Genomic DNA, 24,635 nt, shown 5'->3' with positions numbered 1-24,635 from the left:
ACCAATACTAATATTTTTTTTAATCTATATATATATATATTTATTGCACACATACAGTTTTAAAACCTATAAATATTTGCATGGTTATCTCTGGGTGGTTTATGAAGTGTTAGCTGGTGACAAAGTGATTCCAAGTGCAAAGACTGCTCATCTTTGGGCACTGTTTCCCTTTGCTTGTGCAGAATAAATATCCATGAAATTGTGGACCTGAGCTTTCCTCACCTGAAAGCTCTGGTGGAAGTTGTGGTTTCAGTGTGTTGACAGGGGAGTTTTACCATCAGCATCATAGACTGTCACTGTTGCAAGCCTTAAATTGTATCTTAAGTCACTTTTTTTTTTAGAATCCTTTAAAATACAAGCAGCTAAGAGAGCTTCTTTCTACAGCAAGTGCCTCTAGGACTTGTCTTTGGTAGCTTCTGAACAGATAAGCAAAACTTTGGTTATCTGAACGAAAAGGTGAACATCACTTCTGACACAAAATACTCTTCCCTGTCATATTCTCTCCCTTTACACATGCTTTCCTGGTACTGAGAAAAACAACAGAGTAAAACTTGTAAAAATTATTGCTTCTTTTGGATTGGAGCCTTAGTATGAGCATTGGTGAATTTAAATGTGTTAGAGGTGGGAAAGACAGAATCTACTTTGCAAAAGGTTGGGCTTCTTAAGGGCAACTTAGAGTTGTAATATTTTTAAAAGTGCTCCATGTTTCTGAGAGAGTTAAGTTCAAGTTCAACGAAAACTAGAAGGAGAGCAAGTTACTGATTGACTGGAGGAGGAGAAGTAAGGCAAACCAGTGACGTTCTCTTTATTCTAAGCAATACACTGCAAACAAAAGAGGACAGGACAAAAGGTAAATTATTAATCTGTGAGCCCAGATGAGCCTTTGTTTTTCTTTTGTGGATGTTGGGCTTTTTTGTTTTGTTTTTCTATTGGTTTTATCTGGTGGGCAGACTCTATGTTTCAAGAGTTTTCCGGAAGCGTGAGAGAGATGTGTATCTACCTTTGGAGCTATTATCTCTGAGGCCGGGTGCCAGTGTAAGAGGGCCTGGCCATCTGCCAGACCTTCAGAAGCAGCAACAGGAACAGACTTCTGCATTTGGCTTGGCTGTAAAGTGAGAAAAATCCCACCACACACCAGGCTAGGTTACTTCTGGGCATTTTTCTCCGTATGGAAGGAGAATGTTCAAAGAAATAATTGCAGGGTATTTTTAATGTATTCTTTACATTTTAGGTCTCAGTGTATCCCTGTTAAATACTGTGAGCTACACTGAGGTGTTTTTTAATCACTCGTGTTGAAACCTAACAAAATGCATGGTGTGCAGTCTCCTTCCAGTATTATTTTCAATTTCAGATAATGATTGAGGTTTTATTAATCCCATGGAATCCCAGTGTATTGAACTTTTTACTAATGACTTTCATTAGGGAATTAGTTAAAGAGATTTCTTGTCAGTCACGTTTTGGTTGAAACTGTCCAAAGCATAAGAATGCAAAATATTTCCCCTTCTGCCGTGGGACAGAGCTCTGATGTGTGAATTCCTCTGGCCACTCAGATATATTATGGAGTGGTTGTGCTGAGCCAGAAAGTAGAAAGACTGTCTTGAATATCTGCCTGCTTCTAATTATGAGAGGGCATCACGGCACAGAGGTCGTCTGCTTTCCAGGTCATTGATCTAAACACATTTTTTGCTTCTGATCTGGTTTTGACTGTGGCTAGAGGACTTTGACACTCTGTGGTAAATCTAGGTGTGTGTATTTCCTGTGCCAGCTCAAATGCAGTCCTTTTCTGGCCACTTGATAGTCTCACTTGGGCTCGCTGTTTACATAGTGGACACACGCAGTGGGTGGAGGGAGTTAAAAGAACTTATTAGTGGCTAATCCAGCAAATGAGTTTGTGAGAGGAAAGATAGTTCAGCAGTGGATTGCCTTGAATTGAATAATTCGAGTTTAATATATATGGTGAAGACAAGCCCTTGGTGGTGAGATCTACTGAGCTCACACAAAGTAAGGAACTGAGCAAGAGCCCCCTTTTCCTGTGTGTTTGTGTGTGGCTGTGTTGCTTTGGATTTTTTTCCTCTTTAAGGACAAAAGAAAAAATCTTACCTAGATATCTGCTTTTTACAAGTTAAAACAAGCAAGTGGAAAAACACAAAACTCTCTGAACAATTTATTTTTAGTTCATTTGTTCAGGATTGAGTAATCCCTGAGATGAGGAATTGTGAGTCAGATTATTCATTATAAATTACAATAAAATGTCATAATTCCCAAGTTCCTGTATGGGAAAATCGCAGAGTAGATCACTATTTTGAAATGGGTTTGGTTTTGTGGATGTGACTTCCTACACTATGAAATATCCAGGGTAGTGATCAAAACAAAAGAGGTTTTTGAAAGAAATAATTTCCTCTCAAAAGGTCTTGCTAGGCATATTTTGAATAAGAGATTTAGGAATTATCTTTGTGATTGAATCTTGATGTATTGAGTCTGTATCTCCAGCACAGCTTATGCACAGTTTCATAGCCTTAATGCATAGTATTTGTGCTGGGGCATAAATTTGACCCATCGTGTGAAACATTTATGCTTTCCAGTCTCTCCTGGCTTCTTCTGCTAGATTTGTCCATCACATTTAAGTCACATTGTTAAAAATGTATTTTAGACTATAAAGAAAATGCCATTTAATTTTCATGTGTAGAATTTAAGAATAATTGAGTCTGGGTGTGACCTCTGATCGTTTCATCCAACTCCCTGTTCAAAGCAGAGGCAGCTCCGAAGTTACATTTGGTGGCTCAGGCCTTGTACGGTCAGTCAGGTGCTGAAGGATGGAGATTCAGAACATCCTCTGGAAAACTCCAGTTCTCCAGTGCTTGATCAGTGGCGTAATACTTAGCAAGATCTAATAGAAATTTGCCATGCTCCTGTGTCGCTTGCTCTGTGGTTTTTTTGATGTGAACCTCTAAGATCCTTGTTCTTCCAAATGTATAAATGCCCGTTAAGAAGTTGAGGGTAGCAATTAGGTTCTCCCTTTGTCTGGGCTTCTCCGGGCTGAACAGACCCACATGTCTCAGCCTGTCTTTGTGTGTCATGTGCTTCAGTGCCCCAGCCACATGTGTGGCTTTTTTTTTTAACTGAAATGTTTAAAACTATAATGAAATGCCCATTTGTTATAGCATACTTGGCAAATAGATAGACAAGACTCTCTAACAAACCTTTTTTTGTTCTTTGGTTTCTACCATTTATTTTGGGGAAAGTGTGAAAACATTCTCTCAAAGGATATGTACTAAAAGAGACCTATTGTATAAAGCTGCACAGAATTCAGAGAATGCAAAATAGCAACTACTCTGTGGGAATTCATCCTCTGTTATTAGTGCAGGCAAAATGAGTCAATTAAAGCATTTCTGTTGAACTACTTGTCTTTCAGATCCTTTAATTGCTTAGCTAACTACAGGAAGACCAAAATCCAGAAGCCATTTGTGAGAAGATCATATTGGAGTATATTATACTGAATTAGTCTCATCAACCAGTTGACTTTACAAGACGTTTTTGTTTCAGCTTTTGAAGAGGATTTCTGTTCTGGCAAAAAATATTAGTCATGGATTGCCCCAACTTAAATTTTGTGCCTATCTTTCCCTCCTCAAGGTTGGTGCAGATGGTGACAAGCACCTGGAAATCCATGCTGCTTCAAATGAAGAGCGAGCCCGAAAGTAGAACACCAGACTACTTGGCATCAAACAGGTAGAGGATAAAGACCGGTAGTAGTATGTGGCTACAGCAGCAAAATACACTGGAAAAGCTGAATATCTGCAAGTTTCACTTGTAGTTATCTTATTCACATTGATAAAATTATTACCTGTCTTCCACTCTGTCTTTAGTTGTCTTAACATTTTTCAAGAATGTGTGCGCTCCTTAACGCTATGCAAGTTAACTAATCCAAATTCTTGATCTTTAGAGCATGGAAAGTAAATATGTCTACTCCAAGGGTTCTGAGTTAATTGAGCAAGGCCTCAATTGTATTATTGGTTAAGGTTTGGGGTTTTTTTCCTTCTTCCCTTCCCATTTCTGCCTCCTGCACCAAAAATCCTCTTTGCCTTCTGTGTCACCCCTGTGTGGGTATGAGGGTGGAGAAAGAAATCTCTTGCCTGCTGATACATTTTCTCTAAAGGTTTTTCAGCGCTAGGGTAGAGCATTACCTTGCAGCATGTAAGAGTCCACGATGTGCCTGACCTTTCACGTTGGTGCACCTCACTGATGAGATGTTTCATCAGTCAGGAACAAATGATGGAGGAAATGGAGGCAGCATTTCCCAGTTCTCCAAGGCAGGAACTCGAGCTGAGATGCCAGTTCTGTGTCTGACTTGGCTGCTGGGCTGCTTTCTAAACTCAAGCAAGTCCTGTGGCTGTAAGTGTCTAGAAAAACAAAACAAAAACACCCTCTCAGCTTTTTTAAGCTTGTTCAGTTTCATAGGACAAAAACTGCTCAGTATTTGAGGCTTATTATTGCTAAAGTAAAAAATACCAGATAATGTCTGCTCTGTTATCGGTTGATAAAGGATGTTATTTTCTGAACATGTTTTCCAGTTGCTTGTCTTTGCCCTATACTATTTTCACATTGTTTTGTTTTTCATCAGAAAGTGATCCTGGCATTGTTGGGACTGCTAATTATTTTTGTATGCAGTGTTCCACTTACCATAAAAGGTTTTTTTTTTTCCCCTTAACTGCCAACTGTATAAATCTGAATTTAGAAAACGGCACCATTTTTTTTTCTTTTTTTTTCATCAGCAGTCACAAATGTTTGCAGATGTGATAGAAGGCACACATCTGCTGAGCAACAGCATTCTGCTGTCACACGTTCAGCTTTAAAAGCAAAACGAGTTTCTAATGTGTTTCCTTTAATGCAGTTTTAATTGCTATAGCTAATTCTCACAAGGGCAGCAAGGTATGTTGACTGGTTGATTTACTGAGTACATCAGTTTTTCCTTCAGACATATGAACTCAAAATCTTTAAGGATACTTGTTTTCCAAGTGTTTAATAAAATAGCCTTGTAAAATAAAAATTAAAAAATAAAAAAAGGAAGAACAGTTTTCTTTTGAGTACAGATGCCCAGGAAAACCAAGAGGAAGAAAAGCTTCTCTAAAATTTACTAAAATACTGTGCTTGTTTTGAAATAGGACAGAGCTACTAAATGATAAAAAGTCAGAAACAATTAACTCTTGTTTATGCATGTGGGACACTGTACAAATATGAAGGTTCATTAGAAACAGAAACCCATAAATAGCTTTTATTTTCTTCTATCATTTCTTACTACATGAATATAATTTCTGATAGGTCATTATTCACTTTTTGAAATGCTAGTGCTTTTTGCTTAAGGCGTATTATGGGCAGGTGGGTGGAAGAAAAGGAAAGGAGCAAAAGCTATCAGGAAGACTTTATGCTGAAGTTGTTATACAGAGCCTTTGTCCTCAGGATTTTAATCATAAATACAGTCATGCTATACAAGTAAGCTCTGAGGAAAACCCCAGTAACAGCTGCTCTCTCAGATGTTCTACTGTCTTCCTTTTTAAAGCGTGATTATAATTGCTCAGGGTTAAAGTACCTAGATGCTGCTGGCTTTGAAGTCTACTCGCTTGTTTCTGGAGAAGGTACATAAGTGGAGGCACTAGATTCTTGACTTGGAGCAACCAGATGGTGGAAGGTCATTTCAGTATCAGTTTGCAGCTGTTCTGCGGGGGTGGCCGTTTGTTGCTGCTGCCTGAGAGCAAATCTGGTTATTCAACTCCATACTGAAGTCCAGATGTGTTGTTGGATCTGGGTGATCCCAAAGGTTGGAGAAGGCTGTGTGATCTTTGAAAAGATGTGTTTGTTTATTCTGAATGAGATCAGTCTTGAAACTCTCACTGTATTTTCAACTGTTGGCAATATTCCTAGTTGAATCTGGTTACTAAAGTAAATACAATCTCAGCTTTCCTCAAAGATTTGCCTCAGCTTGAGTCTCTGAATTGTGCATGATCAGCCAGGACAAAATCGTTTTGGGTTGGAGACAGTAACATATTTCTCCATTCCAAATCCAGCAGCATTGCACCTCCTTTATTATAGTATGTTGGTCCTCAATAATTATATGCAAACTACAACTCAAACCACATCCCATCATGGGAGAAGTAAGCTGTAATTTTATCCAGCTGTTGTGCTGAACAGTTGCAAGGAAGTGACATGGCTTTCTGTTGTTCCATGAAGACAGCATGTCTCGTTTTCATTCTCTTTGGGTTCTAGCTTTACACCAGAGTAAGCAAGAATAGGGAAAAATGCATTTGATGGGAATAAAAAAGAAATATTTTTGAGAAAACTGGATTATTACACAAAATTTCAGTTGGTGTTTTGTTGCTGTGTTCTCTTTCCATACAGTTCAACTATAGGAATTGAATTTCCTAGAGCAGACCCATTCATTAGTGTTCTAATATCAGTAGTATGAAGAGTTAACTGTCTTTACTCCAAGTCAATTGGTATTGAGAGTGTTCCTCAAGTAGGTTTTGATCAACTTGGCACATCAAAGCAAAAAAGTTGTAATTGCACCTTGAGCGGAAAGAAAAGGCCTATGATATTTAATTCTGCTTTTTCCCCTCTTTTCCTGTTCCCCTTATAGTCTGACCCTTTTCTTTGCTTACAGGTGAATAAAAATATATATATATGAGCAACAATTTCCAAAGAAAAAGAGGAAAACCATCTGAATCCATTTTGATTTTGAATGTGACTGATCTGCCTTCTGCCTCAGGAAAGACTGATGGTGTGCTGCTTGGGCTTCTGATATGGACTCTGCAAAAAGGACACTACATGTTTTGGGTCAGTCTTGAGCCCTTGTCCTCAGTTCCAGGGCAGGACTCATGTCTGCCCCTGCTTGTCCCATTGCAGGATCAGCACTGCCAAGCAGCAAGTCTCAGAATTCCGCAATCTCTTGTTATTTATATATAAAATAAAATTCCAGTTACACAGAGTGGTCTTGGGTTTTTTGCCTTCCTCACGTCGTCTTCAAGCTCGTGTACGTGACGTTTGCACAGTCTGGGAAAGGTTCTGGAGATGCTGTTATGACGGTGCCTGCATTTTTCAGCAGTGAGGAAAAGCTTAAAGTAGCATGATGTTTTGGCTAACATGAGCTAATAGAATTAGGAATGAGAACAATTACAATGACTCTTGTGTTTTGTCCGAGTCTCCCCCTCCTTTCTATGCAAATCTTCTGCCTCATCAGTGCCAGCAGGAGGTATATAATGAAGCATCTGTGAGTTCCTGCCTAGTAGATGGATGGGAATAGAGGCATTTAATGTTTGTTCTTGTTTTTGCTTGAATGCACAGCTCAGTGGGAACCAGAATGTTGCAGTGGTGGGAACCAGCTATAGAATAACTTGTCTGTTTCCTTGTTTGCAGCAAGGGGAGGGAAGAGTGAAGCAAAGGGGGGAAATACAGAAGGATTTCCAGCATTTTGAAATCTCTGCACAATAAAGCCCTTACATCATTTGTTGCCATTTCCATGAGTGTCTCTTTTGGGGCATGATGCTTCACAAGTTACTGTAATCCAAGTAACTTGGAGCATTTGAAGCTGTGTTAGTGAGTTGTAAATGTTCCTACATTAATCAGTGAATATGCAGAATGAGGAAAGGATGAAATTAAATATGTGCTTGCAGCTTTCTAAAAAGAACAAGGAAGAAAATATAAAGTAAAAGATGTTTAAAAGCATTTTGAATATAATTGTTATTAGTTAGGTATTTCAGCTAAGCATGCTCCATAGACTTTTAGAGGAAACCAAACAGGCCTTGGCAATGTGAATACCAGTCTGTGTGGGCATTTTAAAATGGGCCAACTCTTTTTTAATACCAGCATAAGGCATGTGGGTGCCTCAGGCAGAAAAACAGTACCTCCCAACGTGTTCAGTCGGTGATTGTTTTAGGCTGGTAAAGATGGATGTTGATTTAGCAAAGGGAGCAGAGTTCCTGCATGGCATTTGGAGTTTTTACTTTAAATTCTCCAGTATAGTTCAAAACAGAGTGGGGAGGATCAAAGTAATGTTTTTGTCAATAGTGGAAAGAAAAGTTGGGAAGTATCAAGTCACAGCTGTAACTGCTCTGTTACACTGCTCTTTTAATACAAGCACAGATTTGTTTCTTCCCTTAAGGACAGTCCTTCACTTACATGTTCTCATGTCCTAGTGAAAATTATTATCACCAAGTTAGGAATACAGCTTTAGATGCCTGTACTTTTTTCAAGTAATATTTTGCACATGCCACATTGGCATTTAAGAACATGTTTCCTTGGTAATTCAGGTGTTTTCACTCTCAGACTGCACCAAGATGTGCTTTGTTCATCCTTCGTTTTGATGCAGTTGTTAGCTGTTTTTTCTTTTTACTGACTGTGAGAGCAAAGTGAGATTTTTCATGTTCAGTCCAATCCACAAACACAGCAGCTTTTAATCTTTATTAGTTTATGTATGTGTACATATTTTTTTAAAGTGGGCTAAGTAAGTATCACTTTAATGCTTTTTACTTGATCATATCTTCCTACTACATATTTACATTGCTGCTTAAAAACCGCTGAATGATAGACATCAAAATAAAATGCTTTGATCTAGCAGGAAATGACTGCCTTCAACACCTGCATACACACATGGCAGGTAGGTGGTTCCAAAATGTGAGCAAGATGCACTTAGTTGATACCCTTTCCTTACATCTTCTGTTTTTCACAAGTACAGGAAATTAAAAAAAAAAGAAAAAAAAATCCATACTGGTGTAGGAGTGAAGAGATTGTAAACATCCATCTCATTTGTCACAGGTTGTCCTCATGAGGAGCAGGAGAGCAGATGACCACTGTGTGTGTGCATGTACACAGACACAGATGTGTGGAACTAATTTGTACATGTATGTGTTTTCATTTGCCAGACTTTGCATGTGGGTTTTACCACACAAGCTAAACCAGGTACATTCCCTGCCCAAGTTTCGTGTCATCAGTTTGGTTATCCTTCCACTCAAAGCCTTTCAGCTTGGTAACTGGAGACTCTGCACCTGAGGAAACAGTGTTCTCATCTCAGCTTCCTTGGCCATAGGGGCTGTTAGCAGATACATTGGGGCCAGGTTGCTGTTCTTGCTCTTAAAAACACAATTTTAATCTTTGCAGCATGTGAAAACTGTGGAACTGGAGATTGTCAGGTTGGCCTACCTAACCCTCAGCGATGGGGGGGGCAATTCCTGTAGCTAGTATGTTAGCTGCTTGAGTAAAAGTGGACAGTGCAGCCTCTTCTTTTGCTAGAAAGAGCATCACCAACCTGAAATGATACTGTTAGCCTAGGAAAATAATGCACAATCTTGCAGCCTTGAATAAAAACAGTATTTTGACACAAGCGTTCACTGCACAAATCCATGTTAGGCTTAGTGCTCTAACTGCAGAAGGCCCCAGACCCAGGCTTAGCAGAGGTGGTAACTGGAATGTCTTGGTGCATTCTTCATTGCATATGTAGCCTTCCTAGAGAGCTGTAACAGCACTGCAATAAAGACCAAGATTGATATGGATGGAATCCCATCTTAGACCTAGAGAAAAGAACGTCCTGAGGGGAGTTGAAGGGGCTTGCTACTGCTTTTTTTATTAGCCCTGGCAGAAAAATCTCAGTATGAGCACATCTGCTTCAGAACAAATATGAGCTCCTGCTGCACACATTTCTTTTTCCTTTTTTTTGTTTTGTAGGGTTATTTTTGTGCTTTCCCACAGATCCCAAGCTCCCCGCAAAGCCAATTTTATTATAATAGACTGCTACTAGTAGAGAGTATTCTGGCTCTTCAGGGGTGCTGGGGAGGCCGGCATAACTTCCCACTAGACCCTTCTGGAGGTAGCATCTCAAAGCAGGTTTGGCTGTTGCACCTGGATGGCCAGGCAGCTGGCTAGGTCAACCCTACTGTCAAGTGTTTTTCACAGGTACAAAAGCTTCTTGTTTACAAGGAAAACCTTTGATAACAATATCTGGACTGCAAAGCAGAAGTTGTTTTAGCAGAAAAAAAAATGTTTCTAATTGTGTAACAACCCCTTGTCCTCTTAAGTCTGGGCCATTAGCTGATTCTGGTAACTTTCTGACTGTGTGTGGTTCTTAAGTTGACTGGATCTGACAGCTTCCTCAAGGTCTTTCTGGAAGCAATGTCGCTATATTGATGCAACTGTGTTTTCTCCTCTTTCACATCAGGGAAATACATTACTGGCCATCTCCAATTAAAGACCAAAGTCTGTTCTGGATTTTCATCTTGTCTGGAAGATAACGGATTTCATCAGAATGCTGGTCTCGTGCCACATTTTTAAGCTGGTGTTGCTGGTAGCCATTGCACTGGTGTTGAAAGGGGGAGAAATGAAAGGTGGGGTCAGGATGTCTCATAGCTGGTTAGTCAATCTTCTTCCTCTAACAATACCTTTCTGCTTGGGAAATGGAGCTACACTGCCTGCACCAGACAAACCTGTCAGGCTTTCTTAACTCCTCCTGGCCTTTTATTTTAGGTGCATTTAAAGGCCTAAATCTACCAACAGACACGCAAAACCATCAAGTTGTGTGGCCCACATCCAGCTGTGACAGGCAGGCTGGATGCGAGGCTCCATCAGCCAGGCCCTGTTACTGAGGCATGGTCTTGTGATCAGTAAACTTTGTTGGATCTTCTGGAGAGCAGGAGAGAGATGCCAGGTGACTTGCTGCTGTGTACCCCGGAAGAGCCACGCAGCAGCCTGAGCTGTGCAGACTGATGGACCTGGAGTCTTTGTGCCCACCATGAAAATGGCAGTGGGGGCAATGGGACAGCCTGGTCAGGGAACTTCTCGTTTTATTTACAGCATGAATGTAAACCTGCACAAGACTCAAGAGTTTATTGATAGATACTAAAGCTAAAGCATGTGCTTTACATGTAGTCTTAGTGTCCAGATCCTGTTCAGCAATATGAGCCTAAAGTTTGTAAGACAGGCCCATGAAGTAACAAGACAGGTAACTCGCTACACACTTTTTGGCAAAGAGGGCAGATGCCGCGTTGAGCTGCTGTCGTTTAGCACCTGGATTCATCAGTCCTTGAGAAAGGTGGCCTGCAGCCCTGAGACTGCTGTGCAGGTCAGCACTGGAAGGCTTCATGTGAGCACTTTGTCTTGCTTGAGGGGCTTGCTCAGCATGCATTTTAAGGTAGAAGTGGCTTCAGCAACTGCATGCCTGGGTAAAAGAATAACCTCAAGAGGAGAACCTGACTTCTTCCTCCTCTGACCATTGCAGTGTGAAGCCATAGGACCATACCACCTCACTTACCGAAGTCTTTCAAAATCTAGTGTTCTGGGTCCCGCTGAATTCAAATCTTCCAAGTCTTAACCTGAAGTACCTTTGCTCAACTGCACTGTGCAGCACCCGTGCCTTTGCAAAAGTAATCTGTTTCTTCAAACTGAAAATGAGCCACATCCAGTTCTGGGCTGGGAGTGTCGAGGTGCCTTGTGTGTCTGCTGTGCCCCGACTCCGCAGGCAGCTGGCTCACAAGGCAGAGGAGGAAGGAAGGATGCTCTGAGCAGAGGTGTGTGGTGATGCTGCCTCCGTGCCAGCCCATGGCTCTCATTTCCCCAGCAAGAGCAGGGATGCTGAAAACATGAAGCCAGACGAGTCTTTGTGCAAGCAGCAGCCAAGGGTTGTAGGCAGGCAGCTGTGGAGGCAGCCCTTACCACTACAGTTCTACCCTCTTTATTTTCTTTTTTTGTTGTTAAAAACTATGTACAGAAGCATGCAGAGTTAGTGCATCGCTCCACAGTGAAAGAAAAGGGATTCTTCCCTTCCCCCCATCCCCTGCCCTAGATTAAATTCACAAACGTCCTCCCTGTAAACTTAGGGAGCCTCAGACTCACTTCCTTTTGTCAGGAGACCTGAAAGAGCCATTTCCTGATTCGCACAGCGCTCTTGTATGCGCCCACTCAGTGCTCATTCATGCCGTGATTCATCAAGGTAACCTCCGTTCAAAGCACTGCGCCGATACTTTGGCGGCATACAAAAACTAAAAAGGGTTTTGTTATTCAGCGCAGCACCCTGGCGTCGTCTCCCTGCTTGCGGGGGAGCTGCACGAGTGAGTTTTCTCATGTTCTGTCTTAAAGCATCGCTTATAAACTGCCCGAACTAAACCGGGCTGGTAAAAGTGCCGAAGCCAGCCCCGAGGAGTGTTTTTGCTCTGGTGTTCCAGGCTGGACACGTTTCCATCTCCAGGCAGAGGTGGGCATGGCAGCGGAGCAGGGTGAGTCAGCCTCGGCCTTGGCCGCAGCCCTGGCGCGGTGCTTGCGCAGCGGCCTCCACGGCAGGGGCCTGGCCCCGCGCGCTCTGCACGGCAGGAAGGTGCTGGAGAAAACACAGCTGCCGCCGGCAGAGGAGCACTCCTCCTCCTGCTTGCGGCCCGGGGGGAGATCAGTGAGGCGCAGTCTGTTGTGTTTCTCCCTCCTGTGTTCGCCTCCACATCAGTTAAAAAACAAATGAGCTGTTCCTGGCTGAGGGAAGAAGGAAATGTGCATCTGCTTGGCTCTCCCCCATCTCTGCCAAAAGAGAGTGTGAGCCAAGTCATACATAATATTGGAGCCCGCTCCCATTTAACAGCTTTTGCACAGTATCCAACTGTACAAGGACATGTCCCTGAGGCCAAACAACCTTTGGCTGTACTTCTGCCTCGATGGTGTAAGATCAGTATGATCTATCCTTGTACAAGACAGCAAAACACACAGATGCTAAAATCAGCAACCATGTTTTGCTCAAGAAGAAAACAGTAAAGGAGAAGTCTTAGCTTGTGTAAGAAAGAGGTGCCTCTATGTGAAAGTGAGTACATCCTCTTTTACAACCATGACCCTTCTTGAACTTTTTAAAAAGCCAGATATTTACAGGTTGCTTTTTGGCATTATCGTTTTTACGCTATTCTCCTCTCTGTAGGTGAGGTTACCCTGCTAAGGAGGCTCTCTTGTTTGAGGAATGTTAGAAGAGCAGTAGGGTAAAAACACCTCCAGCCCTGGGCCCCTGGTGACTCACACACAAAAGTAACAGAACTATGGGAGCAAAAACCCAAGTGGTTTTGTGTTCTCAATGGGTAAGCTATGTTGTAACACAGGCGTGCAGGACTTGTTACGTACCTCAGGCCACAAGCCTCTGAGCTACAAATATGCTGTGCTCAGAGCCTGATTTTTGTCCTGGAAGGCTACAGGTTTAACTACCATGAATAAACTCATAGCCATCAATTTGAAGTAAACTGCCACAAGTAAAATCATAATTGTTAAGGAGCTGTGAAGTGGTAATTTTAATGAGTAATCCTGTGGAACTTCCTGTATGTTTGTATTTTCCTTGGGGAGTAAAAGGCATGAGGGGAGCAGTTTTATTTGCACATGAGTTCTCCCCTCCTGCCCTGCAGCTGAGAAATGGCTCTGCCTGTGGGGAGGCTGAGGAGCATTGTGTGAACCACCTGGTTCACCTGCCTGCCTCGAGGGATGCTCCTGCAGCATGGGAGAGCTCAACACTATCCCTCCCACCTGGAAATGAGGGACTTTTTCTACTCACTTCTGTGGGAACTCAGTGCTGGGATCCCTAAGCAGGAGATCCTGTAATGTTTCCACACTTGATCATTGAGTTCATTCCCTGCACCAACTTGTTTTCACTCACCTTTCTCCTCTCGCTGCATTTGTGACCCCTCTCTCTGGCAGATTTTCCCAGCTTTGCCAGGAGCACCTCCCTGGTGCAGGACCACCTGAGGGTCCCTGGTCCTGCTGAGGTCTTCCCAACATTTTTCCATTGCCTCTGCAATTTTTTCTTGAGGCATTCTGACACCTCATCACCCCTGCTTTCAAGGTTTCTCATTTACAGATCCCTCAAGCTCCTTCTCATGTATGGTTATTGCTAGCAGCTTTTATCACTGCTTTTGAGAAAATGTTTCCTTAAAACCTTGTCAATTATTGTTTTTAGAGCTGGAGAAAAATAAGTCTCACTCTTTTTTTGATAGAATTTATTTTAAACATCAAGCTTTTGAACAAGGTTAATTTTTAGCACTGACGCCTGTGCTGGCCCCATGGCCTCATCTGACCCAGCATGGGGGGACCTCAGCTCTGTGCTGGCATGTCTGGAGGACTCCTGGTGCCCCTGGAGCCGTTATTGAAAAACACGTGGTGTGTGGGGCTGTGGCACATCACCCAGCGCTAACGTGGGTGCATGTAGGTTGTCTCCTGAGGCTGGCACAGCAGCAGCCTCTCCTCCCTGATGGAAGTGGCTGCAGATCTCCCTAAAAACCTGGCAACGGCAGCTTTGCAGCGCTTTTGGTACCCTGCAGCTAAAACCTTCCCAAAGGGTGTTACAGCATGCCTTGCATCAAAGGGACGTATTTGAAGGATATGAGCGTTTATTTATGAAATTATTGGCGCTGCATTGGCTTTTCTAATGATCAGTTTCCTCCTCATGTGGAGGCAGTTACCAAGGAGGACAGCTGTCCCAGCTGGTAGGACATGCTGGTTCCCTTGGGCAGATAAGCTGCCCCAACCTGACCTTCCATCCATGCTGAGTGTGGGACTTGGGGCAAGGATAAACCAGACAAAAGAGAAAATTCAGAGCAAGAAAGAGCAAAAGCATGCACTGTGATCAGGAAGGACACAGTGAAAGCATGTGAAGAAACTATGGTAGATTTTTTTATGCACACGCTTCACTATTGACTTTCTACCCCTACTAGTAGGATTTCCAGCTCAGCAGTACAGGTGGAGTGTTACATTCTTCCCCAGGTCAAAGTTTAAGGGATATTTTTGTAGGTGACTTCCAGCCATGTAGGAGGAAAAGTTGTTTTTTTCAGGATGCACAAGGCTGGAGAAGGACAGGCACCCAACAATCAGCCCTCCCAGCTTAAATCTGTATTTCATAATGAGTTTTCTTTTGATTGCTCTAGGTAATATATTCTTCAAACATTTTGGTGTTTGAACATTTTTGCTTCATGAAAAAGGAAATTAAGATGATTTTTTTAAAAATTTCATAAAGAACAACTTACTTGTAGCAAGGTGTAAAGAAGAGCTGCTTGCTTCTCCTGGGATGGCAATTTAGCCATTGATTTATTCATATGATGTATTTAATTAGACCTAAAACAAGAAAGAAAAAAAAAAAAAAAGAAAAAGAAAAACTGTTTATAACAAAGAAGCAGCTATCTGGGCTTCTCCAAGCATGCCTGTGAAATTACAGTGCCCTAATTCTCTTTATAGATTAACAAGCCTGAGCCATCAGTTATTGTACTGAAAACAAAAGTAGACACCCTGAAGTAATGTATCATATGATAATCCCAGTCCAGTGGTGGCTGGGGATTAATAAATGTTATTAAACACTTTACTGAAGAGTGCACCAGATGTTTCTGCCAGTGGATGCTTGAAGGTTACAGCTGCATCTCGTAACTGTTCAGCAGCCAGAGCAGGGCTGAGGGGTTCCTGCTGTGCACTGACTTACCTGGGCATTAGTTACCTTCAGATGAGTCAGTGAAGTCAGAGGCTGTCACAAAGCAGGAACAGACAGAAAAAACTGAGCATTGCAGAGTCTCTGAACAAAAAGAAACTGTCAGGTGTCAGATGCCCAATCAGTATTTTGAGGGCTTAGCTGGGGAAGCTAGTATTGCAAGCAGCTCTGATGATCCAAGGAAGGTGGTCCTGAGGCGATGCTGAGGCCTCACACACCACATGTTAGAGCAACATTGGCAGCCCAGGGGTTCACCACAGGGCCCCCTATCCTTTTTCTGAAATGAAAGGCATGGAAATAAGGCCCAAATGGCACCCAGCCAGCCCCTGCCCTCCAGGAACCAGGGGGAGACATGCTCGCTGCAAGCAAACAGGATTGCACTGGAGACATGGCTTGGCCATTAGTCAGCCCCAACACAGGGCTCAGTGGGATGTGGGGTCTCCTCCCACACCAAAAAGTCCTGTAACCCCTTCAGTTGCTGGCCAGGGTGCTCTGAGGAATCTCCTTGCCCGCTGGGAAGCAGCTGGGGACACACTGGGGCTGCTGGGTGGAGTGTATATTTCTCAGCCAGGCAAAGGAAACACAAAACTTGGCACTTTGCAGCAATGGGCAGTAGTTCCCAAAACAGGGGGTATAGTATGCGTTTATTACTGGTGGTTGTAAAAGTCTCTTCTTTAATGCTTTAATAGTACTATTTTTTGTCTCAAAAATAAAAAAGCATAAATTACTTTATACATAAATTCAGTGCCTAGTGTCCTCAACATAGTTTCGTAGTCTTCCTTGTGATATAGCATAGCATAGCATAGAATAGCATAGAATAGAATAGAGACTATTTTGGTTGGAAGGGACCTACAGTGATCATCTAGTCCAACTGCCTGACCATGTCAGGGCTAACCAGAAGTTAAAGTGGGTTATTAAGGGCATTGTCCAAATGCCTCTTAAATGTTGACAGCCTTGGGGCATCAACCAGCTCTCTAGGAAACCTGTCACATTGTTTGGCCACCCTCTTGGTGAAGAAATGCTTCCCAATGTCCAGTCTGAACCTCCCCTGGTGCATCTTTGAGCCATTCCCATGTGTTGTATCATTGGATACCCGGAAGAAGAAATCAGCACCTCTCTCTCTGCTTCCCCTCCTTAGGAAGCTGTAGAGAGCAATGAGGTGGTCCCTTAGCCTCTTTGTCTCCAAATTTACCACGTCCAAAGTCCCTGGCTGCCCCTCAGAGTACATTCTTTCCAGATCTTTCACCAGCTTTGTTGTCCTCCTCTGGTTGCATTCAAGGACTTTCACATCCTTCTGAAATGCTGGGGCCCAGAACTGCACACAGTGCTAGAGGTGAGACCACACCTGTGCTGGATACCGTGGGGTAATCCCCTCTTTTGAGTGCCTAGTTCTGCTCCATTTGATGCACCCCGGGGTGTAGTTTGCCCTTCTGGCTGCCAGGGCACGTTCCTGGTTCATACTGAGCCTGCTGTTGATCAGCACCCCCAGATGCCTCTCTGCAAGGCTGCTCTTCAGCTACTCCTCTCCCAGTTTACACCTGTGCTCAGAGTTACTCCTTCCTAAGTGCAGAATCCGGCGTTTACACTGGTTAAATTTTATCCCTTCTACAAGGCATCTTGTCCCTTAAAAGAATCAACAGCAGCTCTGTTTGGTACCATCAGCAAACTTGCTTGTGGTGTATTCAACTCCTGCATCCAGATTATTGGTAAATATATTAAACAGAACTAGAACTGAGCCCTGAGGAGAACAGCTGGTGACTGCTCACCAGCCAGATGTAGCCCCATTTATTGCCATCCTTTGAACTCTGCTTTTCAGCCAGTTCTTCACCCAGTGCACTGTAACCTCACTCATCCCACAGCTGGACATGGGTGTTAGAAATTCATCATTACTCCCTTAATGGAAAGAATACAAAAAAAAAAATAATCACAAACGGGTGCATCTTACATGCTATTTATGCACACTGTCACCCAGGTGCTGTATTTGCTGGGAATGAAGTAAAGTTCCACTGTACTTCGGTGGGAAAAGTCTTTTAACTCTAGCTTTAATGGAGCAAGAGAAGAGGAACTGATGTGCACGTGCTCACTCACACACTATATGAATCACACATAACTATGAGGCTATGGGACTTAATAAACTACACTGAAGAAAAGGGGATTCAGTTAATGGTGGCAGCTCTGCTGGATGTCCATGGAGGTCATTGCCAGGTGTCACAGTGAGGGCTGATTCAAGGGCAGCCTTGAACATCCTCCTGCCTGCAGTCACCTAGCCTGGAGGATGCTCTGGTGCTCTCCCCAAATAAGGGTGTGCAGTCTCCTACTGCTGGCAGCTGCCAGGCCAAGGTGGTGGCTGAATTTGCAGGGTTTTGGTAAAGAGGCTCTCTGGAAAAAATACGTAGGTTTTGTGCCAGCTGTGTTGCAAAAGCTGGTTTGGGGATCACCTGCTGTTTCACTGCAAGGCACTGTATTTCTTTGCTTATAAAACTCAGTGTATGTCCCAGGAAGCAGCCTGTGAGATGGGTATCCAAGTGTGTGTCTATGGCCCCATAACTCATCCTTTGTGTTTCACATTCAAGTCCAAAAGTCTCTTCAGATGAGACACTTCTTTGTCTGAAGGAGGAGAAGGGTGAGCTTCCCCTCCTTGTGATGTAAAAGGCCACCGAGGAGGCCCGACAGCGGAGCAGACACTGCTGGCCCACCCCTGCCCTCGGCAGGCCTGGGCCTCCTTGTTGGCCAGTCAGGTGCCCCAACACCTGAGGAGGGACAAACCCTCCCCTGATCCTCACATCTTCCCATGTTTACCTCGGCAGGTTTCTCCTCTGCTGTGCTCCCACTGCAGACCATGGTGAGCCCACAGCCGTGACTCTGGCTTTCGTGTCCCAGCAGGCACTGAATCCCAGGTGCCACGCCTGGCCCCTCTGCAGAGAAGCTGTCTCACACGAAACCAGGCTCTTCCCCAGAACTGTCTGCCATGTCATGAGATTGCTGGCGCTCAGCCTTGCTGAAAGGGGATGTTGGTTTGGCTTCAGCTGGTGGCAATGTACGTCAGCATGGTGTGTCAGCAGGCACTTAGCCTGCAGAAAATGTTCCACATGCTGCAGCTGGGCAAGTTTTGCTGGCTGCAGTACCACCAGAGACAACACTATGAGCTTTTGACATTTGTAGTTGTCTCTGATAATTTTCCCAGGCAGCCAGCTCTCCTGTGGAGTACTCAGCAAGACCTTTGGCACAGGGCAAGTGCTTGTGTGCCGAGGGGTTGAGGACTTCCAACTGCTCATGGTTGTCTCCGTGCCCCTCCATTCTGTGCCAGCTCACACAGAAGCTCCTGTGAAACACATACTGCAGCACCTGTGAGGGGTTTGGAGGGGGGAATGCAGGTGCTGCTTGGAGATGCAGGAAGTAAGACCACCATGGCTGAACTTAGAAAAGATCAGGAAACAAAATGACCAGCTGCAAATGCCACTGTCCCTGCAATGCTGGGGCTATAAAGCTCATGGGGCAGCCCACCCAGCTGAGGGGCTGGGGCTGCTCCCCAGCAAGCAGCAAGGGCTGGCCCCACACAGCCCACAGCATACTTGTGTTTCTAATCCTTTTGTTGCAAGCTGCAGATTTATATTTGTTCTGTTCTTTTCTCCTGCGAAAAAGGAACCCTTGATGCTTTGTATTTTAAATTAAAGGCGTATCAGTTCTTGTATCCCAAACGGCCAACAGCTTCTCTAAGAAAGAATGGGAGACAATGTCACAGCCTCCTCCACACCTCATGAACCCTTCTTGCTTTTAGACCTGTGTTAAGAGGACCCTCAGTGTTTGCAGTCCTGTGCTTATTCCAGAAAATACCCTAGCTAGGAAACCAGATGTAAGCGTGTGCAAGTGAAGAGCCATGTTCCTGAGCTGTGCTGGAGAGGCACAGGGCTATGGATGCACAGGGGCAAACCTGGTCCTGCCTGGGAGTAGGCCAGGGATGTCTGAGTACATCAAACTACAGGGGTGAAAAGTGCTCTGACTTTTAACAGAAGAAAAAAAATAGCTTGTTGATGCCAAGCCCAAACGGCAGAAAAAAAAAGGAGCTCTGGGGTTCTGATTCCCTGCAGGACTTCTGTAGTCAAATTTCAGTCACATCTTGGTGATGGCAAACTCAGCATGGAAATGGAAGATCATTTTATTATATCCCTGTGCTGAGAAGGTAGTCAACTGATGCCTATAAATCCTGAGCATTTGCTTATTAAAAGGCGTTTTTTTCCTCTGGTGCTCTTTAATCTTATCCTCACATCACTGTCATTTAGACCAGCTGTACTTTGTAACATGGTGGACTTTGTTTTATCAGACCTTATTTACAGTCTGCCAGCTTTCATAGGTAGTTACATAAAATGGGTGTGTTTTCTTGGGTGGCTAAGGGACAGCATACACTCACTGCCACTCTCCCTTGCATTTTCAGTTGGTTTGGTTTTGTTTAAAACTGGATTAATATAGCGGTATTTTTCCTTGATGCCAGCACTAGCTGCTGCCTCTATTTGCCAGTTCTGTCTGCTGCTCTTCAGCAACAAACAACTCCTGCTCCTGCACCACTAAATCAAATGCTTGCTAATCTATTGAGTTATGGCTAATGAGACCAACAGGAGGTAAAAATAATCCAGAAATTATTAATGTATCCCAGGAATTTGCCTCTGAGACTTCTGATTTTGTGAAATAAGAGTCTTCTAGTTTCTTCTGATTACATTTACCTGGAAAGAATGAAGCCTAAACCAATTCCTTTGACGCCACTCCCTCTGTGGGGCACATGGCTTCCCATGGCAGGCTATGTGGTCAGCCCCTGCACCTGGCATCCCTGCAATGCTGCAGACCTCTCCTCCTCCCTCTTTTTTAACTTATGTTTTCTGCCCAAATGGCAGAACTACAGCTCCATTCAGAGGTTGTGACCCCTAGGAGTGGTGAATGCAGATTGCAATCCTTCTCTCCACATTAACTCTGGGATAAAAAAATGTAAAAAGAAATAAGACCCATATTCAGGGTGTGTGGTGGGAAATGTTCTCATACATCCATGTTACCCCATGGTAAGAAATTGGCTGGGAAAACCCCAAAATTCTACCATACGAACTGGTTGCAAAAGGTGTGAGACTACAGACCAAAACTATGAGCCCTTGTGTTTCCCCCTGTACAAGCTGTGCAAAGGTGTTTCTATGTCAGTGACTGAAATGGATCGTGTGAAAGTTTAGAGAGAGAGTGAAGAGCCCAGACTGGAGTTTGTTCATCATAAAAGCAATTAGAGGAAGCCTGTTCAAAGGTACCTTTGCAGTGGTATCTGGGTGCCTATTTATAGTAACCAGCTTTGAAAATTACCGTCCCGTGCTTTTACCAGTGTGTTTTAAAAACACCACTGCGATATCCAGGTTGCTTGCAGATACCAATGGGCTTTCGTGTGGAAAGCTACTGTCTCACTCATGCTTTTGTTCCCCAAGTGGAGGAAGTGTTCTAGCACGAATTTTGGGGGTTCAGGTCCCTTCTCCATGGGGTGGGCTCCTGGGTGGTGATTTGGAAGAAGTGAAGCCATCTCATCATGTTGTACAGCAAACTTCCTGGAGAGGAGGGGCACCTGGTTTCATCGTATGAAAGCATTCTTTTTAACCTGTTTCGGTGGACAAGGAAACAGAGCTTAAGAAAATGGAGACGCCTTTTTCCCTGTGACTGAACGTGACCAGCTGATACCTGCTGTATGAACAATAGGAATACGCAGAGGTCCCAATGTAAATAAACAAAACTATGTAACTTAGAGGAGTTTCTGAATTAGTGTTTGCTTTTCATCCTCATGAGCTAATTACCCCCTGGGGTGTTTTATCTCTTGCTCCGGCCTCCAGTAAATCTGTGAAATAAAACCAAAACTGGTTCGAAGATGGAATTTACCACCACCACCACCACCTATTTTCAGTCGAGGTGTGTACTTGTGCTTTATTCTGTTACCAATCATGGTGAGCATTTCTCACTGCAGAAGTCTGACCATGGTAAAGCAAGGCCTGGGGAACAGAAGTGCACCTGGCAGTGCTGCACTGGCGTTGGGCTGTGCTCCTGCCCCAGGGCCCACGTCCACACTCTTCAGCCTTACACCTTCTTCTCCATGAGCTCCCTACAGGGACTGGTCTGAGCTCCTGATGGGCTCTAAAGTCCTCTATCAAGGTTCCACTTACCAAAAACATGAGTTAGCCAGGAGAAAGAATCATAGAATCCTTTAGGTTGGAAAAGACCTTTAAGATTACAGAATCCAACTGTTAACACAGCACTGTCAAGTTCACCACTAAACCACGTCACTAAGCACCACATCTACGTGTCTTTTAAATCCCTTCAGGGATGGTGGCTCCACCACTTCCCTCAGCAGCCTGTTGCTGTGCTTGATAACCCTTTTGGTGAAGAAAATTTTGCTAATATCCGATCTAAGCAACTGAGGCACAACCACTGGCACAACTTCAGGACTTTTCCTCTTGTCCTATTGCTTGTTACTTGTGAGAAGAGACAGATCCCCACCTTGCTTCAGCCTCCTTTCATGTAGTTGTAGAGAGAGATAAGGTCTCTCCTGAGCCTCCTTTTCTCCAGGCTAAACAAGGAGAAGATTCCTGGTGTTGGAAGGCTGACAAAAAGATTTTGCAAAATAAGGCCTAAAAAGGGGGAGGATAAAGGGACATTAAGCTTAAAAGGAGGCAGAGACTTTCAAAAGGAGAAATGACATAAGGACTGTTAAAATGGTTCCCTTTACATAGCTAATTACAGTGTGAATACTCCACCCCTTGGACAGACCCAAGGCATTGTCAAAGGAAAAGGGTTATCAAAGGTTCTAGTCTTCACAACCAGAGGTGAGAAGTAGGAAGTGGTTTCACACCTGGGTAGGCTCTATCACACCTGCAGAAGTGGTCACAAAAGATAGCAGGAGTCTCGAGATAAGGAATTGTTACATTTCTGCCTTCATGTTTGAAGCTGGGAGTGGCAAAAGTGCTGATCAACGATTTTCTGTAGTGTAGTTTCTTCTTCATTGCTGTTCTGTGTATGAGAGCCAGTTTACATCTCAGAGCTGTGCTAATTTTGCAAATTATTGCCTGGTCCTGTTCCTCTGTACAGAACTGGAGTAAAAGGAAATATCTCGACTCTGTGTGTTGGTTGGATTTTGCACACCGGGTAAAGAACCCAGACTTGGGACGGCGCTGGGAGGGAGTTGTGCCTGAGTGGTGAGGTTACAGCCTGCTTTGTGTCTGCAGTGAGAGCAAACATCAGTGGCAGCTGCCTGATGTTTTGTTTCAGATAGCAGCTAATGCCCTTCCTTACACTGAGGCCCCTTCTCTGAAACCTGAGGTCTGAAAAAAACCCCAAAACAACACATTTAAGCAATCCTGCCCAGGCAAGCAAAACCACTGGGCAAAGCCAAGTCTGTTCCGTGAGGTGAATTACTCAAACGAGGGCAAACATCTGCGCTCCGCGGCAGGTGCCATCAGGTGGCCGTCGGTGCCCGTGCGGTGTGTGCCAGGCTGTGCCGACCTTCCCTCAGCTCGGCTCTGGCTCCCCAAAGCCGGGGGGCGGGGGAAGAGCCCGGGGAGTGAGTGCTCTGCCGAGGAGACTTGTGCAACCTGAAGGAAATGAAGCTCAAAGAGAGAGGCACCAGGGAGGAGGCTGTGCCAGCCCCCAGCCCGCGGAACGCCGTGGGGCAGTGAACTACAGGCGGGTGCTGAGCCCCTGCCCACACGTAGCTGGTGTTGTCCCTGCAGAGACCTCTGCACTCGGCTGGCCAGGCACCAGGACGGAGAGTCTCCCACAGACAAAATGCGGCGCACAGGAATGCAGTAAAGCACCTATAGGCTCTTGGGGGAAAAGTTTGCCTTGGCTTTTGGAATTACATCGAGAGCAAAGGATCTTTAAAAGAAGAGGGCAGGGGGAAGGGTTGTTTTTCTTGCATATATTATGCTTTAACTCAAATTACTAGACAGAAAAGTCTCTTTCCATGCGGTTGCTATGGCTGCGGCTGAGATCATTGTGCAGGAGCCTGCGAGCAGGAGAGCACCAAGCGTGGAGAGGGTTCCGAGAGCTTTCTTGTAGCCTGGTACAGCTCTCCACCACGTCCTGCTGCAAGAGAGTGCCCAAGGCTGCCTTTCCATCCCTGCCTGACGGGAAATGCTGCAGTTGTGAAGTCTTTGGCTGGCTAGCTTGGTTTGAGGAGAACTTCCCAGGTCATGACCTTGAAAGCAAGAGCACCTCACCTCACCAGAGATGTTATCAGTGCTGTCTTAACACCCACTCTCTAACTCTTCCCCAGAGGCAGGGATGCTGCATCGAGGAAACAGGGTAATGCAGAAGGCTGACATACCTGCAGGCCCCACGCAAGCCCTGTGCCTGTGCTGCAATGAACTCCCACTGGTGTGATACTGGTGACCAGATCAAAGCCTACTGGGAATCCATAGTCCCAGTCCTATGCTTGCACTGCAACCAGGCAGTGTGATCATGATCCTGGGAATGAAGAAAGTCAATCCAGGTGGGGTTTCCCTCATGTCTAAAAACACAGAAAATACTCTCCTGTACATCTCAATGGTAGTTACAGAGTCACTTTGGCCCCCTGACAGCTTGAGAAAAGTTTGTTGAGGGGATTTAAAACTGGTCTTTTCTTGAGCCATGGCATTACGACATCCCTCTTATGTAGATTCTGGTACCATAACTGAGGATATTTCTGCTGGTTTTAAAAATCTTACCTCTTATTAGGACCTCAGTGAAAGTCACATCTGAAAGGTTGGTTCTTCCCTTCATATGCGAATGTTTGGAATTACCACAGCTGGCTAGAAAAGGTCTCCTCATGTAGCCCTGCTTTCCTTGTTTTCTGTGGTTCCCTGAGAATCTATTTCGGTATAATTTGTTTAGAAAATTTAATGGTAAACTGCATTGGCAGAAGAAGATGAACAAGACATGACAAACACTTTAAAACTGATTGAAAATCTGACTAAACTGCTTACTTCCCTAATTAGAATGCCTAATTAGTTAGCTTGTTCCATTCAGTCATGCAGCTTTGATAGCCTTATTGTGCTCCAGAAGTCTCGGGCCTGAGATGTAAGCAGGGCTGTCCTAGATATCTAATGAACTGTTAATTTGAAAATAAAAACATTCTTAAACTGCTCTACTAGTAATCACTTCTGGACTGATACACAGAGCCAAA

General features: G+C 44.2%; 1 protein-coding gene across 1 annotated transcript in view; it reads left to right on the top strand.

Annotated features, from left to right (window-relative positions):
- Positions 1–6,972, top strand: part of APOO (apolipoprotein O) — a gene marked incomplete at its 5' end in the record, with an annotated part of 25,618 nt that extends 18,646 nt beyond the window's left edge. The window contains 2 exons of the mRNA XM_008936155.1: positions 3,631–3,726; positions 6,653–6,972. Of these exons, the coding sequence (XP_008934403.1) occupies positions 3,631–3,699 (69 nt within the window). The remainder of the gene's footprint in view (positions 1–3,630; positions 3,727–6,652) is intronic.
- Positions 6,973–24,635: the final 17,663 nt, after the last annotated feature.

Source organism: Merops nubicus, unplaced genomic scaffold, assembly GCF_000691845.1.
Source record: "Merops nubicus isolate BGI_N331 unplaced genomic scaffold, ASM69184v1 scaffold14622, whole genome shotgun sequence".
In the NCBI taxonomy this organism is placed as follows: Eukaryota; Metazoa; Chordata; class Aves; order Coraciiformes; family Meropidae; genus Merops; species Merops nubicus.
This window is presented reverse-complemented; position numbering and strand designations above follow the sequence as displayed.